Below are 18557 nucleotides of genomic sequence, written 5' to 3'. Positions count from 1 at the left end.
AACGTTTTACTGTACAAGGCTTGTGCACCGAGCTGATTGCTCGGAAGCCCCCCCCTCTCGTTAGTGGCAGGAGGGGTGCCGTTATCTTATCCTCTGACTGGGCACAGCAGCAACTGACCTTGGCAGGCAAGCCACATGCGCTTGCATTTTACATGACCGGGTGCTCATGACTAAGATAGGATGACACAGGTTTAAGACAGAACACGAGAACATCATTTTTGCTTTTGACTGCTCACAACGCACACATGTCGGTGCCGCGCCAGCAGCAGAGTACACGCGTGATTTCAACTGGATACGGATTGGCTGTAGCTCCAGCTTGGCGAACCGGGTCTGTGCCTTATGTGAATATGTCCAGCCACATCGTTGCCACCAGCAAACAATGGTGTCCACCTATGAGTTTGTTTGTTTTTGTTTTGGTTGGGGGTGTGGGCGCGCGGCGCACTTTTTCGGTAAAACTCTGCGTCCTGAATGTATAAAAAAATTGGGCCCATCTCCCCGCGAGGGGGACTCGAGTAAATGCGTCGCATAGGGGGTGGGTATATTGCGTTATTGTTTAGTGTTTGGGGAGTTGGTAGTAGTGAATGCGTTGTATCAGCAGCTTCTTGACATAGTTTGAATGAGTCAAGGATATAAGGCGCGTTCGTAGCCTCCCATTCTGTGTCGGCTTTGTGGCGCAGTGGGTAGAGCACCATGTACATTGCGTTCCGCCCGCAGGGTCGAGGGATCGAAACCAGGCGCCGGATAGTATTTTTTTTTTTATATAGTGTAGGGGGAAGGGTGCGGACTACGACGGACGTCAACGCGGGTGACATCGTGAGTTACTGAAATGCTCTGCATTTAAAAGTTACAGATAGCTGGCGGTATGCTTTTATTGTAAAACAAATGTTCAAACTGAGCCCCAATGAGCGAAAATTTCGTTGAAGCGAAAGCAGGCCAGACAAATGGTTCGTTGTGGCGAGGACTTTGTTGCATTGACTTGTATAGCTAACTTATGGGGAATTGGAAATATTTTGTTGAAGCAGAGTTCGTTGTAGCAGGGTCCGACTGTATTCACTGAAATGTGGCAGTGATCATCCAAGAGCGGTTTTCATGTCAGTGACATGGCTGAAATAAGGTCCCTAAAATAACTAAGGTAGCGCCAACTGCTCCCCCCTTCTCCGCTGCCCTCCTCTTTTTTCTCTCCCCTCACCCGCGGCGCCGCGGTCCCTTGAACTCCGCGGCGGGGCCGCCATGTTTGTTGGCTTCCTCAGAGCAGACGCCCTCGCAACGCTTCGGGCCGCTCGCTGCAGTTTTTCGTGCAGTTTGCTCTTGTTTTCGCGCCGCAATCGCTCTTTGGTAGCATTAATAGTATTTCTAGAGCCCCGTTTTACCAACACGCATTAAGTGAGACTGTTTTGTTGTATATTTTGTCTAGAAGGGGATATTTGCGCGGTGGATGCCGCGGGCGCATACGGACAGCGCGGTGTTTGTTTACGTGTGCGGCATACTCAGGATAGTTCGTGAACGCGAAAGGATCGAACGTGGATATTTCAAACTGCTCTGTTACATAGTATTTCTAGAGCCCCATATTACCAACACGCCCTAAGTGAGGCTGTTTTGTTGTATATTTTTGTGTAGAAGGGGATATTTGCGGGATGGATGCCGCTGGCGCATACGGACAGCGCGGTGTTTGTTTACGTGTGCGGCATGCTCAGGATAGTCCGTGAACGCGAAAGGATCGAACGTGATCGTTTCAAATTGCTCTGTTACAATAATTCCGTTCTTGCATTTGCGTGATTAAATTGTGGTCGTGCAAGCGCTGCACAGAGGGCTTGCGCATGGTTCGGGGTGACCTTGGTTCGCGGCAGTTCGAGCGCTGCGCTGGCTTGCGTTAGTTGTAGATCATTAGGCAGCGCTCAGTATGCGCCCCGCATTAGCTACTGACATTCATGCCACCTTTATTTAGTGCACTTTACGGTGCTTTGACGCTGTTGCAAAATATATGTCACCTTCACGTCGTTATAGGCCGCTGTCAAGGTCAAAGTTCTCGCGTCTCCTCGTTGGCCTCGCCCAAGATGGCTGTACTTTTGGCAGTGCGTCCGTGGCATAGCAATGTTCGTGCGATTGGCGTTCACAATTACTTCGAGTACGGTCCCGTCGGGCATATCTGGAACAGGCTCGCACAAAAAACGCGCAGTTAAAGAATGCGTTCAGCTTACAATTAGCTGTAGCGCCCAATTCTATAATAACTACCGTATTCCAAGGCCAGAAGCACGCTAACAAGCGCAATTGTGAATCCTTTTCATGCTGTACAGCTAACATTGATTCATGTGTGGGCTTTGATAAATTACAGCTTGCTACAGCCGAGCTGGCCGTGACTGCGCTGACCTTATTCGAGCAGCCGAAGGTACAACAACTCGGCATCGCGAAGCTACATAAAGAGACGCGGACGCAACACTTGTTTGAAACGAGCAGCTGACTCTTCGGTTGTTATCGGTTGTTATACGCTGGCAGCTTCGATAAGAGCGCCATTCGATTCAGACGCGATTCCCTGCAACGCCTGCACCGTTGCATGGTGCGCTGCACCAAAGCGCTCGATTCGCCGCTGCAGGAATGGTGCCGTGCACCGCGTCGCTCGATTGCTTATGGTGCTGCAGCGGTGCCGCCGCGGTGCAGAGAACCGCTGCACCTGCTACGGAGGAGGTGCAGCGAATCGCTGCCGTGAGCGTTCGGGCGTTGCGGGTTGGCAGGCGGCTACCGGCAGTTGCGGCGACCGCGTGAAAATGTCCGTCGAGCTCGAAGATGCGTGGAACAAACTTTGCGTCGCCGCTGATGCGTACGACGCAACCCAGATGGCCGTAAACATCCAGTTGTAGAGGACGACAGGCGATGATGATTAGCAGACGACTATGCGTGCACCTCGCTCGATTGTAAACACGCAGGGGCGCTACTGACGGTGCAACCGTGATGCACGGCACCGCGGAACCACGCTGCTGCATTGCACCGGCACCACATAACTTCCTCTGCAACGTTGCCGTGCACCCCTTCTGAATCGAATGGAGCTAAGGCCTGCTCCGAGGCAGCTGAGCCTAAAATGGCGAATTTAAATGGACAGTGGAGGCGAAGAGAAGAAAAAACAAACAACGCGGGGACGAGGTATTACGTCACTGGCCGTTGGCCAATGGCGCGCGGCGTTCGCCGGCGAAAAAGAAAATGGCTAAAAAACGAAGAAGGAAAGGAGCGCGGGCGAGGGCGAAAGGCGGCGAGATCTAAAGATGGCGCTACCTTAGTAATTTCAGGGACCTTAGGCTGAAAAGGCGAAAAGTGCCATCTACGAACACTTAACCCTTTCCCTAACGGGTATTTTTGTGAAAAATTTGAGAAAGACCAATTTTTTTTATTTGCCTAACCGATTCTGTGTATCTTGAAACAACCAAAAAAATTAATAAAAGGCACTTTATTTCCAAGATACATGCAAAATAATTTTTTAGCATTAAAACAACATTAGGTTCACTGCACTGCACCACTGCACGGCATTAGGTTCTGCACTGAAGGTTCCCGAGTCTCTGGAACCTTCGGTGCAGAAAATGTCTCTGAAATTTCGAAAAAAAAAGCACAAAGCACAATGACAAGCGAGGCACATGCTTGTGGCAGGGATGCGATTTCTAGATACCGTCAGTGTCCTTCAATGCCTTTCTGGTCATGAAACTTCGCCATCACGCTATGGGAGAACTTCGTTCGCTGCCGTGCCGCGGCGCTGGTGTTGATCGGATGGCAGCTGGGAGCGTGGTCAGAGCGCGTTTGGCAGGGAACGTACCACGGAGTAAGATAAAACAGATGCTCGCCGCCTTATCAGCAGTGCGCTTTCGCTTTACATGTCGTGGGGCGCTCAAATGGACTTGTCATTTCATGAGTGGCGAAAAAAATTGCTGCGAACGGGCATGCTGCTACTGCATTCCTGCCTACTGGTCTGGCTACAGAGCAGCGGCGGCCGCCCGATGCCCTCCGATCTGCGGTGGTGCCACTCGCGGTAGCCTTTGTCCCCGTACGAAACTTGGCCAGGAGTTTCATGACCAGAGAAGCATTCAAGGACTCTGATACCGTATTTACACGATTGTAGGTTGATCCCTTTTTTCAAGTTTGACAATCCAATGTTGGTGGGTCGACTTAGAATCGAAATCGAACTTTGTGCCGCTTGTAACGGCAAGAGAAATGAGAAATCATGGGTGCTACGAGCTGTGGAAAGCGAAGCACCCTTGTTTCTATGGTTACGGTCGAGCCGTAGCGTCAATAAAGGTAATGCCGACTTTGAAAGTTGGCATTCCCAATCTGTGCACTTTGTCCACCGTACCTAGAGCGGCTAACCTTCCACCAGCGCGTTCGGAAATGTACTGAACGTGATATGATTGTGCCTACGTCAGCGCCGTGCATTGATTCAAGGGATTCGGTAATACTCATTTTGTTTATTAGAGACGAACAAAATGCTTCTTGAATTATGCGAGTAACGTACTCGCGAATCAAAGGAAATCGTGAGCAGCCGATAGTGTCAGCCGCCATGTTGTTTGTTTTGATATCGCGCGGCAGTGCCGCTGCCGGTAGCTTCGATGGGTGTCATCTCGCAGTGAATGTGTTCGCATGATTAGGAATAAAGTTTCCCACTCAACCCACAGCGCATGGTTATTCAGCATGCTTATACAAAAGCTGTTCTTTTTTAGTATCTACTGTGGGCACCACGAGTGTACGGCTCTTGAGGGAGCATCGATCATTCATGGAAGAGCCGCTGTATGGGGGGTATCGGTAGTTGACGGAAGAGCTTCTCCTTGTGATATGATTTTCTAGGCGGCCGCATTGCCGCGTGTTTTTGTTTCACTTCCGTGTTGTGAATCTTCCCGTCTGTCGTGTGAATCTTCCCGTCTGCCCTGGACCGTCACTCCTGGAAAATCTTTTGAAAAGATTTTCCGGGGGTGACGCCTGGGCCTGAAAAACTCTCTCGGTGCTCGTTCACAGCAGCGTTCAAACTGGCTGCTTCCTACACTCGCATTCCTTTTTTCTTTTTTTTTTTTTCTTTTCTTTCTTTTTTTTTTTTTTTGAGAGAGATGCAATTTTGGGGGGTCGACCTACATTCAAGTCGATTTACAATCGTGTAAATACGGTAGAAGACTTGGTATGGTAAATTTCAAAGTGTGGAATAGTGCTTTGGTTTCGGTTTTGGCTCATGAGATCGTTTAAGATTGGCGTTCGGAGAATCGCTCTTTTCAACCAATACACAGAAATTTCTGGTTTTTGAACGCACTTCAGTGAAGAATAGTTCAAATGCCAGAAACACATTTAGCGCTTCCAATGCCACGTCCTTCCAAACCGCTGGGCTCAAGTTGTTGGGCTCAAGAGAGAGACTGTTCAGCATAGCGGTTGGTTTCACAGTCAATGAAACCAGCTAGTTCATTAATTATAAACAATTCAAGATACCACGCACAATTTACGTTCTCATGGGTACATTCATGGGTACATTCACGCCAGGCTTCGCCATGAAAACAAACCTTGGAGGTGCCGGTGTGGGTTTGTTTACATGTATTGGCGTCCACTGCCAACACGTTCAGACGCTATCGTCGTCCTGAGATAATGCGCTGAGAAGATGTGCGGCTCTGTGTTGTCTCTTCCACTCTTGGGTGAGAACTGAAGTTTTCACTATCTGAGTCGGAGGAAACTTCCGCAAACACGCGTTTTCTTCTTTTTTCCGGAGCACAGACGGTGCCAATATGTGCTGGCACAAATGAGGATGCCATTTTTAAATCCCTGCTGCCAGCATTAAAGAGTTTCTCAATCAAAATGCATAGTTGGAGATCTTTGAGCACGTTTTTAAATTTTTACAAATCGGCTCTCCTAGTCCTTCGCGCCCGCACGCGAGGTCGGCCTCCTGTGGCTACTCCCGATCCGCAAGTTACCATCCAGGGCTCACCTATTCCCCAAGTCCCCACTCTCCGTATATTGGGTGTGCCTATCCACTACGATGGTTCCGGCGCCACCCTCCTGCCGCAGCTACAGAAAACGGTCACACAGCTCACTCACCTAATACGACGAATAAGAGGATCCACTCACGGCCTCAAAGAACAAGACACCTGCCGCTTGGTCCAAGCACTGCTGGTCAGCCGTATAACCTACGGAACTCCTTTTGTCAACCTAAAACCACAGGAAATCAACAAGCTGGATGCTCTAATACGGAAAACGTACAAAGCTGCCCTTGGACTCCCAACTTATACTTCCAATGCGCGTCTGCTTCATCTCGGCCTGCACAACACGCTCAGCGAACTACTTGAAGCACAGCGGACGTCCCACCTCCATCGCCTCGCCCTCACTCCCTCAGGTAGACGCGTTCTCCAAAACATTGGCCGGCCCTCCCCTTCCCCTCAACACGAACTCCAACGCATCCCCCTGTCCATTCGTCAACGCCTGAAGGTTAGCCCGGTACCCAAACACATGCACTCATCTTTCAATCGAGGACGTCGCGAAGCCAGAGTGAAGATGCTTGATAAACGGTACGGTGCCGACTCTCAAACCCGATATACGGATATTGCTACAACTCCCGACCGCACGCGCACCACCCTAGTTACTGTGGACTCGAACGGACATCTGGCCACAGCAGTCACCTATCGAAATCTGCCGGTCACCTCAGCCGAAGCGCTTGCCATCGCCCATGCAACTACCACACACCAGCATCAACCATACTTGACCATCATTACGGACTCCCAACAAGCCTGTCGGCTGTATCAAGCTGGCCTTGCACCACCCCAGGCCCTCCCTGTGCTCCAACACCTTCCCGAGGACATTGAAATTTCTATCGTCTGGACCCCAGGCCATGCTGGCCTTGCCGGGAATGAGGCGGCTCATGCCGCAGCCCGCGATCTCCTTACCCGGGCACTCCCAACCGCAAGGACCGACACCGCCGGGCGCCTCATCTCTGACCATGAAATCCTAACTCCGCTGGACTCTACCTACAGCTCCCTCCTCGCGCACTACACACACATCAGAAGAACATACCCTCCTCCACACCACAGTCTCTCCAACCACCAAGCTCACATATATCGGCGTCTACAAACAGAAACCTTCTACAACCACACTATCCTCTCCCACATATCTCCGTCCATTTTCCCCCACAACTGCCCACAATGTGACATCCCTCTCACAACCTACCACCTTGTGTATTCATGTCCCCACCACCCCCACCCCATTCACTCCCCCTCCCTTGAGCAGTGGGAGTCTGCGCTGACCAGCTCGGCGCCGGAGCATCAAATCGCCCTGGTGCAACGAGCCCTGGATTCGGCGCAGGCTCGCGGCCTCCTGGACGTAGGAGGCTGACCACGTCCCTTTCCAGCTCCCTTGGCTGCTCAATAAAAAATGTTTTTTACCACCACCACCACAGCGCCATCTATTGAAGTCAACTAAACAAAATATTTCAGGGTAGTTTGATTGCGGTAGCGCGTAAGTGCTTGTTTAGCATGGACGAGTGTAGCCTGTCTTCAGTGGGAGCGGTACAACCTGTGTGGACGAGCAAAAGGGTTAATTCTGCAGTGCCAAGCTTCAAGTGCCTTTGAGCACAACAACCCTACTTGCAAACCATCAGCTAACACTATGAGAGCAGGAAATGAAAAAGCCTTGAGAGTGCTTGTAAAAAGCAAGTTTCAGCAGCCAAAAGAGCTGCCATTGCTCTTGAGGGCCAAAATATTGATGAAAATTGCCTGTGTGCTGGCACTCAAGCTATTTTCCGAAAATTGCCCGCATACTGGCACTCAAGCTAAAGCCGCATGACTACATTGAAAGTCGAGGAATCGATGAACTAGTGTGCAAAGTAAAGCTCCTGTACAAAATACTCTCCTGGGTGGCATTTTCCAGAACAGTTATTCCCTAGCTGTACACGAGTATTGTAAAATCCGTCAAAAGGATAATTTGTGCGGACCTGCAAGAAGACGTACAATCCTTCTCGTCCACCAGCAACATGTGGATGTCAAGGTTAAACAGCTACACCAGCCTCGCCTGCCATTACTTGACCCCGAGCTTTGAGCCGAGAGCTATTGCTCTAGGCAACATGGTCATGGTTGACAGCCACACTGCCTGCAACATCTTGGCACACCTGTGAGCAATGATGGCAGAATGGGAGCTACGATTGGACAAGCTGCCCATATATTTTGTCAGTGACAGTGCATGAAATTATCATGCTGTTCTGCAGTGTTTGGGACACACGTTGCAACTGGCCATAATGAACTCTAAAGAAACACCTCCAGGAGTCCCAGACATCCTCAACAAATGCCAGGCAATAACGCAACACTATAAGCGCAGCACTAAAGCGACAACAAGGCTTAAGGATTGCCAGTGGCAGCTGGAGCTACCCCCACTCGGGCTTATCCAAGATGCAGGGCCGTACCCAGAAATTTTTTTCGGGGGGGGGTTATGAATTTTGGGAAGGGGGTAGTTTTGCTGAAAGCAACAGTAAGTATTGTTTACGTGCTGCCTGGAAAAGATTTCGGGACGGGTTTGAACCCCCAAACCCCCACTCTGGGTACGGCCCTGCCAAGATGTAATGACTAGGTGGAATGAGGGCATGATATTTTGCTACGTCTCCTGCAGCTCAAAGCAGCTGTCAGTCTTGAGCTTGTGACACCTGAGACAGCCGTAGCCAACCTAACACCATAGAACTGGAGGAATTTAGAGGGCCTTATGAAGGCCCTCGAACCGGTGGCATCAGCAACAACACACTTCAACGGGCAAAAGCATGTTACATTGTCTTCTGTGATCCTGCTTCTGTATGGAACACAAATGATACTGAAGGGCTACGTAGTGGCAGTTGACAGCAAATCTCTGTTTGCTAACAACATGCTAAAAGCCATGAGAGCAAGGGTCGCTCGTAACAAAAGGGATACATCATGGCTGCCACTGCTTGTGATCCAAGGTTCAAGAACATTTTCTTTACTAAAGCTGCCCAAGAAATGGTTCTTTTGGAAATTGTGCAGACTGAGCTGAAGAGGTCAGCACCAGCACCCTGGGATTGTCTGGAACCCTCAGCAGATGTGCCATCAACAAATGAGTGCAGCACTCGCATATGGGAAAAGATTGAAAAGCTGGCAATGCCATCGGGACAGAAGCAACTTCATGCCTCCAGTAGCAGCAGAGAGTTCCAGCAGTACCTTCAAGAACCAGCTTGCAGCAGGAATGAAGACCCGCTGGCATATTGGTGAACAAGTGGGAAACAAGTACCCCAGCGTGAGCAACCTGGCCATGAAGTACTTAAAGTGGGCATGCAGACAAAACAAAAGTTAGGTTCATTTGAAAGAGCGCCTCGTTAGAATCATGCTGACATCACTTTTAAAGTGAATTTCACTCAAATAAGCTATATAATTAGGAAAAAAGGGAATGGCCATGCGACCCGCTAGCTCATTTCCTGCACTAGAGCCTATGACGTACCGTATTTACACGATTGTAGGTCGACCCTTTTTTTCGAATTTGACAATCCAATGTTGGGGGGTCGACTTGGAATCGAAATCGAACCGTCTACCACTAGTAATGGCAAGAGAAACGAGAAATTGGGGGAGCTACGAGGTGGGGACAGCTTTGCACCCTCGTTCCCATGGTTATGGTCTAAAGTGTGAACCGCATGGGGTTTTTTCTGCTCACGAAAATGCGCCGCGCTGACGCTGCCGCGAGCACCACCCGCATGCTGCGCACTACGCGATCTGCGGCGGCAACATGGCGGCGTCACCAGCTGCGAAGAGGTGCGCGTAGCTCCAGCAACTGCTTCTAACCACTCTTTAAGATATCACTGAAGGCACAAACAAAGACGTTTGTGCAGGAAAGGAGCTGATAATGTGGTTGAAAACGACACTATAAAGCATCATCCGCGCCGCTAGGGAAAGCGGCAATCGAATATCCGCCACTGTGGAATAAACATCTCTGGCAGTGCCAGCCGGCTGTCCCGAGCGCTTTCAAACTGCCGCCATGAAGAGTGCGCCTCCCCCATTATGGCAAGTCGTCAGGCTCCTCCCACTGCCGTGCTCGTCACGCATCATACCGGTCGTGGTCATACCGAGGTAGAACTTAAAACGCTTAAAAGCAGTAGAAGCAAAAGTCGCCCGCGCAACGCCGACGCGCACGAATCGTGCGCAAAAATGCGTCAAGAAGCGTTTTATTCGTCCCTAATAAACAAAATGAGTATTAGCGAATCCCGTGATTTAATGCGCGGCGCTGACGTACCCGAATCGTATCACATTGTTCAGTACACTTCCGAATGCGATGGTGGGAGGTTAGTCGCTCAAAAGTAAATCGTGCGCGGCCACTTCCGTCAGCAGCCTTGTTGTTTGTTTTGGTATCGCGCGGGAGTGGCCGCTGCCGGTTGCTTCAATGGTTGTCATCTCACAGCGAATGTGTTCTTCCCGCTCAACCCACAGCGCATGGTTATTCCGGGTGCTTATACAAAAGCTATTCTTTTTTAACATCTACCGCGCATACCGTGAGCGCACGGCTCTTGTGGGAGCATCGATCATTGAAGGTAGAGCTGCCGTGTAGGTTGGCGGAAGCACTTCTCTTTATGATACGATTTTCTAGGCGGCGCTCGCTTTTTTTTTTTTTTTTTGAGAGGTGCAATTTTTTGGGGTCGACCTACATTTGAGTCGACTTGCAATCGTGTAAATACGGTAATATGCACAGCTGTGTGATTAGGTGAGGCAGGCAGAAGCAAATGTAAGTTAGGCAGGGCGCTTGCATGAGGTATTTGCGCTTTGATGCGATGCATTTCATTTTATAGCAGTAAGGATGGTGGGCTTTAACAATGGAAGTTACGAAAGTATACGTAAACATAGAAGTACCAGTGCTTACTGCTGTTGGTACTGCGCGCACTATGCTTGTTATAGCTGCCCAGCAGTCTGGCGCTTTGGGGTTGTCTCACACGACACTGGCTGATTGGCGCAAGCGACATTGTCTGTGCGCTAACGTACGGGATAGCAGAGGACCCCGGCCAGCTTCGCTAGAGCAAGTGCTATGTGCCGTACACCAGCCTCTGCGGAATCCGAAGACTCACACACGGGTTTCGGTACTCACATGCGGTAGACAGGCTCCGGCAATCCAAAGTAAGGCTTTATTGCCTGGCAGATGCAGGGCATATACCAGACAACACGACTATCGCTTGCGGGGAGACAGTGGCTCCGTTTGCTCGCTCCGACCTCGATATCCGTCATCACGGCCGCGGGAGCAGGGGAGGCGTCCCATGCGACCGATCAGGGCAGAGTCTCTCAGCAGAGTCCCGTGGAAACAACTGGGTTCACCGCCATCGGGGCATTCAGAGTAGGCACTGCTGAGCCAACCGATTCCGACCAAATCGCCCAGTCGACTCCCGGCGGAACGCTCGTTCGTCCTGCAGGCCAGCTCCGGGGGAGAGGAGGCCTTCCCCTGCTCGGGGAGAGGGTGGCGCGAAGGAAGGCGACAAACTGGTCCTCCTTCCCCCACGCCCTCGCGCACACGTTCTCGGTGAGCCAGTTCGGCGCGTCACATGGGGTCACGAAGAGGTCACAACTCACGTGACGCGCCGGCTACCCAAAATGGCGGCTCCGAGCACGCGATAACATGTGCAGGTGAGGCGTAGGGAAACAAGGGTCCCCACATGTCTTACGTGACCCTGCTGGTCGAGCACACCCCATGTTTCACGAAACGATTACTACCTACCGTAACAAAAACAAGCCAATGGAAGCCAATGGTCAGAAAAAAAGAAGGCAGACAGCGGTCCTGCACAGTATGGTGGCGCCATTTAGGACTGACGGTAAACAAGGTGTTATGAGTCTGCTGCAGACCAAACGGCGCACTAACGTTCGCTTGAAGACAAAGTACAAGTTTGTTTTATTCGAAAGATTTGGTGTTTTATATTGCTCCTAGTGCTTGTCCGGCAGCAAACGATAGTTTATTCACTAAGAAATTAATCAATTTATGTTAAAATTTTGGTTCTTCCGCCAAATCCAGTGTTTCGTGAGGTCGTCTGCGATGACGTCAGAAAAGCAAGCCTTGAAGTGAATGCGAACGCGGCACTAGGCATCCAGCGAACTACAGAGCCTTGTTTACTGTCAGCCCTCCCAGATGCCGCTACCATACCATGGCTGACAGCCGCCTTTGTTTTGTTTTTGACCGTATTTGCGCCTGGCTTGTTTTTATTACAATAGAAAGAACTCGTGTTGTGAAACATGGGGTATACTCAACAAACAGGGTCACGTAAGACAATGTCGCTTGCGCTAATCGGCCTGTGTCGTGTCAGACAACCGAAAGCGCCATACTACTGTGCAGCTATGACAAGCCAAGTGTGCGCAGTACCAACAGCAGCACACTGTGGTACTTCAATGTTTACGTGTACTTTCGTAGCTTCCATGCTTACCCCACCATTCTTACTTCTATAAAATGAATATATGCTTTACATTTAAGCAAAAATATCTCGTGAAGAAAGATTATAAGCCCTGCACAACTTGCATTTGCTTTTGCCGGCCTCCGCCAATCGCAGAGCTGTCTGGTATAACATCATAAGTTCTATTGTGGGAAATAGCTAGTGAGTCGCATGGTCATTGCCGTTTTTACTGATTAGGAAGCTTATTTGAGTGAAGTTTACATTAAAAGTGGTGTCACTATGATTCTAACGAGGCAATCTTTCGAATGAACCAAAGTCGTGTTTTGTCTTCATGGCTCCTTTAAAGGAGCCATGAAGAGAAAATGCAAGTTGGTTTTATTCGAAAGATTTCGTGTTTTATAGTGCCCCCAGCGCTTGTCCGGATACAAACGGTGCTTTATTCACTGAGAAATTAAACAATTTAGGTTGAAATTTTGATTTTCCCGCTCAATCGTGCGTTTTCGTGGTCCCAAGTGACATCACGGGAACCGACCGCTCTGCAGCCTAGAGTACCTTCATTCACGCATCCGCCGTACAGGGTAGAGACACGTAACGCTGGCGCCGCCATGTTCGGTTGCTCGCTCGCCGCCGAAGCAAGTCATTGTGTCAAAACCGCGCTAAAATTATCGCCGCAACGCGGTTTACTGAAGAAGTTTGAATCATATTGTCTGTTTCGCGTTGCTAGGTCTCGTGGGAAACGAAAAGAATAACGCGTTGAGCCCGTTGGCCCAATTGCGGCGGCACGGGACCGTTCAAAGGTTGTCTCCACCCTGTAGCGGTGTTGGTTTGTTCCCACGTTTTTTTACGTTCCGTAACCTAGATGGCGCCACCATACCGTGGCAAGCGTTTGGTTTGTTTTTGCCCGCATTTAAACCTGGCTTGTTTTTGTTCTGGGAGAAAATATTCGTTCCCTGAAACAGTGCTCGCTCGACAAATGGGGTCACGTAAGACACCGTTGCTTGCGTCAATCGGCCAGTGTCCTCTGAGACAACCCCAAGCCCCATAGTGCTGTGCAGCTAAACCAAAGCATGCTGTGCGCAGTACGAACAGCAGAACGCATCAGTACTTCTATGTTTACATGTGCTTTCGTAACTTCCACGGTTTGTCCCATCATTCCTATTGCTTTGTAAAGAATGTGCCCTAAATTTAAGCGCAAATCGCTCGTTCGTCTAGTTTGTAAGCTCTACCTAATTTGCGTCTGCTTCTGCCAGCCTCCGCCAATCGCAGAGCTTAGCCCATGTGACATCACAGGTTCTGTTGCGGGAAATGAGCTGGTGGGTCGCATGACCATTCCCGTTTTTCCTAATTATGTAGCTTATTTGAGCGAAGTTTACGTTAAAAGTGGTGTCAGTATGATTCTAACGAGACAATCTTTTGAATGAACCAAACTTGTGTTTTGTCTTCATGGCTCCTTTAAAGAGATTAAATAACTTTCAGTGTGGCGTGTGGTCACTCTAGCGGACTCCCAAGCCAGATCTAGAACTTTTTGCAGCATAGAGTTCCCATCGACAAAACATGCCAAGACTCCTTCCATCTCACCCAGCAGCTGAATGAAAACGTGGGAGTGCCAGGAAATGAAGCCACCGACAGGTTGCCCCAACAAGTGCTGCCAGGCAAACGGCGATTTAAGAGCAGACCATTACCGAACATTTTAGGTCCCTTTGGGCTCCACATTTCCACCTTGCATAACTCGTCACCCGTGACCCATGTGGGGTGTAGCCAGTGGCATCGGACATTTGTTTGTGGATTGGCCAGAGCATGCAATGACGCCATTGTATGTTCTGGGCAGTCAGCACTATTGAAAGAACTTTGAAGGAGCATTCCCCCTTTGTGGGACGTGCTCATGCAATAACCCAAGTGGACCCTGGATTCTTAAACGAGGCATCTTGTGCCTAGTCCTCCTGTTTTCGGAGGACACAAACTTTTGTGACCCGTGATTTGCCGGCAGTAGTTTTAAAAAGGTGTTCCTCAGGCGGAGAAGTTGCCGGCACACCTTCCACCACTGCTCCGCCTGTTATGGTGTACAAGTCTCGTGGTCAAGGGGGGCAGGCTGCAATAGGTTACTGGCATGGTGAAAATGCCCATACATAGGTGTTGTGTCGGTTTTATTTTGAGGAGTTTCTACTGTATGCACCCATGTGTTCTTTGAGCGTATTCTCACAATCTCGATGCCTCATTTTTGCAGGTCCATCTCAATATACCTGGACACCCTGAACATCTTCATCAGGATTGCCATGCTGCTGGCTGGTGGTGGTTCGCGGAGGAAGTGAAAAAACTGGTACGGTTTGGGATGTGGAGGCAGCAGCCGCTATCTTGACAAAATTCTGCACACTTTGAGGAAGAGTCTGGCATAGGAACTGCAGCATGTAGTTATAGAAAGCTGCAAATAAAGGACGAGTTCCCACAAAACAGGCCTAGCGTGAAATTTCTAATGCTCTTACCTGGAGTTTGGCTCGGGCCTTACAGCACCCTGAAAATGTACCATGGCCTATGTCCTGGGTGAAAGTCCAATCTAGGCGAAGGTTTGTGTAACTGAAGGTAACTGAAGGCTTCGTGAGAAAAACTTCACAATAGCACCAGCAGTCAAGTTTTACTTTGAACAGCATATCAACATTTCACAAGTACAGTTAAACCTCGATGTAACGAACTTCAATGTAACGAAACCCTCAATGTAACGAACCACGGAATTTTTTGTAACTTCAAGTGTATGCACACCATATATTTTCACCCTCTGTGCAAGAAGTCCCGTTTGTCGGAATTTCAATGTAACGAAGTTTCATGGAGAACTAGGCACGAAATTTAAAGGGGCACTGACACAAAATTTTGAAGGCGAGATAACTTCGGAGATAGATTGGTGGGGACACATATACATCATCTGCAAAATACCAGCGGCGAATACAGCCTAGAACAAATTTAAAATCAATTTTAAAGTGTGTGAAACGCAACCGAGCAGCCAGCAGAGGACCACGCGCAATCGACATCCCGAAGATATTGTGTAAATAAACAAAATCCAAACACGTCACGAGTTTGTGCTTGCCGCTTCCACACTGCCGGCGTTTTTCGCCTGCTCGCCTGGCTCGCCGCTCCAATCGGAGGGCCGGAGGGCGGAGCTTCTGCTCTCGAGAACGAACGACCCGATCGTTGGCCGGCGGAGGCGCCGTGATTTCGTCAGCTCATCGGGCAGCTGGCCGCGACCAAAGTTCTACAGCGATTCCAGGCACTCTGTTTCTATTACTGTTTATTACCACTGGATGCGAAGACGCGCCGGAGGCACAAAAGCCCACTGAGCTAGCCGCACGGTCGCTGTGCAGGCGGCGGCCACGGCCGCGAAGTGGCCTAGGCCGGCGCAGGTAGCTCGAGTGATAGTTGTTACCGCTGCACGAAATTGTCCCCAAGTCCCGACCATGGTGGCTTACATGAGAAAGGAGTTAATGATGCGATGGCGGGTTGCATTAAAAATTGCCATCTGCACCGCTTACGAGAGCGGCACTCGAATATCCGTCGCAGTGCTAAGCCGAACACATCTGTAGGCGGACCTGTAGGCAGACCGGCCGCGGCTGCTCCCAGCGCGCGTCTTGCCACCCACCGTCTCGAGCGTCGCGCGTCGTTCTTTAGCCGCGGTAGCATTTGCACTCGGAGCGCCTGCGTCACATCCACGGTCGCTTTTTAATTAAGCGCCTCACGAGATCAGTACGTGGGGGCATTCGCAGAAACTGCCGTCGATGCGGATTCGACAGTGCTACGGCGGCTCTGCTCTGTGATATCCCTCCGACGGTCACGTGGTCAGCTTTGTTCACACAAAATCCATCGTTTCGCGGCACTCGCTGAAACCGAAACTGCGACTGGCCGCATTGAAAATGCCTCTAATTAAACAACCGTCGCACGCTGAAGCAAATGAGGTTTCTACAGGTTATAAGTAGGTCACTAGCTACTTATCACAACAAAGAAAACAAGATGCAAAATTTTTGTGTCAGTGCCCCTTTAAGTTGTAGAAGTAGATTTTGGGAGACGCAAGCGCCGAAATGGGGTCCCAATAAAACACGAACAGCAACACGGATGCAGCCAGCCACGAAGTCTGTGAGCAAGCCCCTTGCCTACAAACTGCGTGGCGTGCATACACGGCTGGTGCACTGTTTCTGTTTCTGTCGGAGCTTAATCTGCATCAGCGTGAACCGCACGGAGTGTTTTCTCCCCACGAAAATGCAAAACGCGCCCTGCAAGCCACAGGCGCGCTGACGCAGCCGCGGAGACCACCCGTGCGATGCGGATAGTTCCAGCGACCGCTTCTAACCGCTCGCTGAAACGCAACTCGAGGGGCAAATGAGAGGGACATGCGAGAAAAAAAAGCGAATAACGTGGACGAAATTTTCATTGTAAAACGTGACACGCGCCGCTTACGAAAGCGCCCGTCAAATATCCTCCGTGGTGTAGCGAAATTTCAATGTAACGAAGTAAATTACGAATTTTACCGACTTCGTTACATGGAGGTTTAACTGTATATAGGTGACCGGTAAAAAGTGCAAAGGCTCACAAGTACATAGTCTGCTCCCGCAACTTCCGGTTTGAGAGCTCTCCTGGCCTCCCGTACGCCGGCGGTTTTCACACGCGAGTGTGAGTGTTTATCTGTTTCCAACAAGAGAAAAAAAAAGCAACGCTCGTGCATCGTGTATTGAATGAATAACGATTAATCCTACTAGGGGCTTCTTTGAAAGCTAAGCACTCTGTGACAAGTAACACGCACGCGCGTGAAAGCCACCGGCGTACAGAAGGCGAGCAGAGATCTCGAACCGGAAGTGGCAGGAGCAGATGATGTACCCATTAGCCTTTTCACTTTTTACTGGTCACCTATTGCTTACACACACGCACACATTCCTTACTATTACTTACATATACCTATTCCACCTATCAGTAGCGGTATACAAAGATTTTCATTGTAGGCGTACTGTTGATAGTCATCTATAGATAGCACTACGAATAGTTTTTCAATGTTGTTTTTGTAAGCCAACTATAGGCAATTTTCGAGCACTTAGTTTTGCATTGCTAGTTTCCACACTTCTGCATGGGCAGGTTTAAGGCGACGAAACATGCCGCCTTGAGCCACACAAAGGTATATTAAATTAATTTGGTGCACGATTGACGCATTCTACAGCTTGAAATGCTACCAAGTTTTATTTTGCAAGAAGGGAAGGAAAAAGGGGAGGTGTGAAACTCGCACAGAATAGATTGTGAAGTGGCTTTGCATGGCGCTGTGAGCAGCACTCACTGAGTTCGGCCGTAAATGTGTGCTGCCCGCATGCTGCAGCAGGCTAAGGCACACGCTGGTGAAGTAAGCACACCCTTTTTTTATTGTTTTAACACAAATGTGTGTTATTCCTGGATACACAAAGATTTCACTGACGACGTATCCGTCACGGAAGTGACGCGAGTACAACAAAGCTAGTGGCCTGTGAAGGGTTCACCCCTGCACACAGGGTCTTCTTAGGGGAAGCAACCTTTAGTAATAAAGAGTACGTTAAACTTAGGGTTGCTCGTTTTCAGGTTTTATATTTTAACACAAAAGTGTTTTATGCCGCGATACCCCAAGGTTTCTTTGACGTCATATCCATGACAAAAATGACGCCAGTACACCTTTGTCAAAGCGACCCGCCTGCAGGACGTATGCGGCTTGGTGGAGGTTGGTGGGCTTTCACATATTCAGTTTTAAGGGGGAAGTTAATGTGTTTTTGTGCTCTTGCACACCCTTTCTGTGCTAACAGGGGAAGGGGGTACATGGAAGTTTCTCCATTGCTTTTGGGAAGCTGCATACAGATACAAATCGCAGCTCACATGGGGCCGCCACGTGCTCTAGCTCACCCAAGTGTTAATGGGAAACTAAATTTGACAGATATGATTAGTGGCATTAACGGTCCCTTTGCTTTACCAGCCCGGAATAGTTCTGGATAGTTTGTGGGCCGTTCGAGGACTGCCCTAGCAATAAGTAAAAGGCCAAAAAGATAGAGCTCCTCTCAGGCAGTTCTTGACAAGAGAAATTGAGAAGACCTTAACGAAAAAGACAAGTGGTTTATTTCAGCTTGACTGTTGGGTAGCACGATGCGACGTGAGCTCTTCGGAGGACGTACGCTATCTATGACAGCCCATAATGCCAGTTTGAACTGGCCATGGTGGAATATAT

At 49.6% G+C, this 18557-nt stretch overlaps 1 protein-coding gene across 3 annotated transcripts in view; it reads left to right on the top strand.

Moving 5' to 3' along the window:
* The window catches only part of LOC144139453 (growth hormone-inducible transmembrane protein-like), a 30055-nt gene extending 15261 nt beyond the window's left edge, over positions 1 to 14794 (top strand). For all 3 annotated transcript variants that reach the window (XM_077671791.1, XM_077671798.1, XM_077671804.1), the window contains one exon: positions 14571 to 14794. In XM_077671791.1, coding sequence (XP_077527917.1) covers positions 14571 to 14655 — 85 coding nt within the window. In that variant the 3' untranslated portion in view covers positions 14656 to 14794. The remainder of the gene's footprint in view (positions 1 to 14570) is intronic.
* The last annotated feature ends 3763 nt before the right edge of the window (positions 14795 to 18557 follow it).

Source organism: Haemaphysalis longicornis, unplaced genomic scaffold, assembly GCF_048455015.1.
Source record: "Haemaphysalis longicornis isolate Haplotype H1 unplaced genomic scaffold, Haemaphysalis longicornis Haplotype H1 scaffold_1, whole genome shotgun sequence".
Lineage (NCBI taxonomy): Eukaryota > Metazoa > Arthropoda > Arachnida > Ixodida > Ixodidae > Haemaphysalis > Haemaphysalis longicornis.
This window is presented reverse-complemented; position numbering and strand designations above follow the sequence as displayed.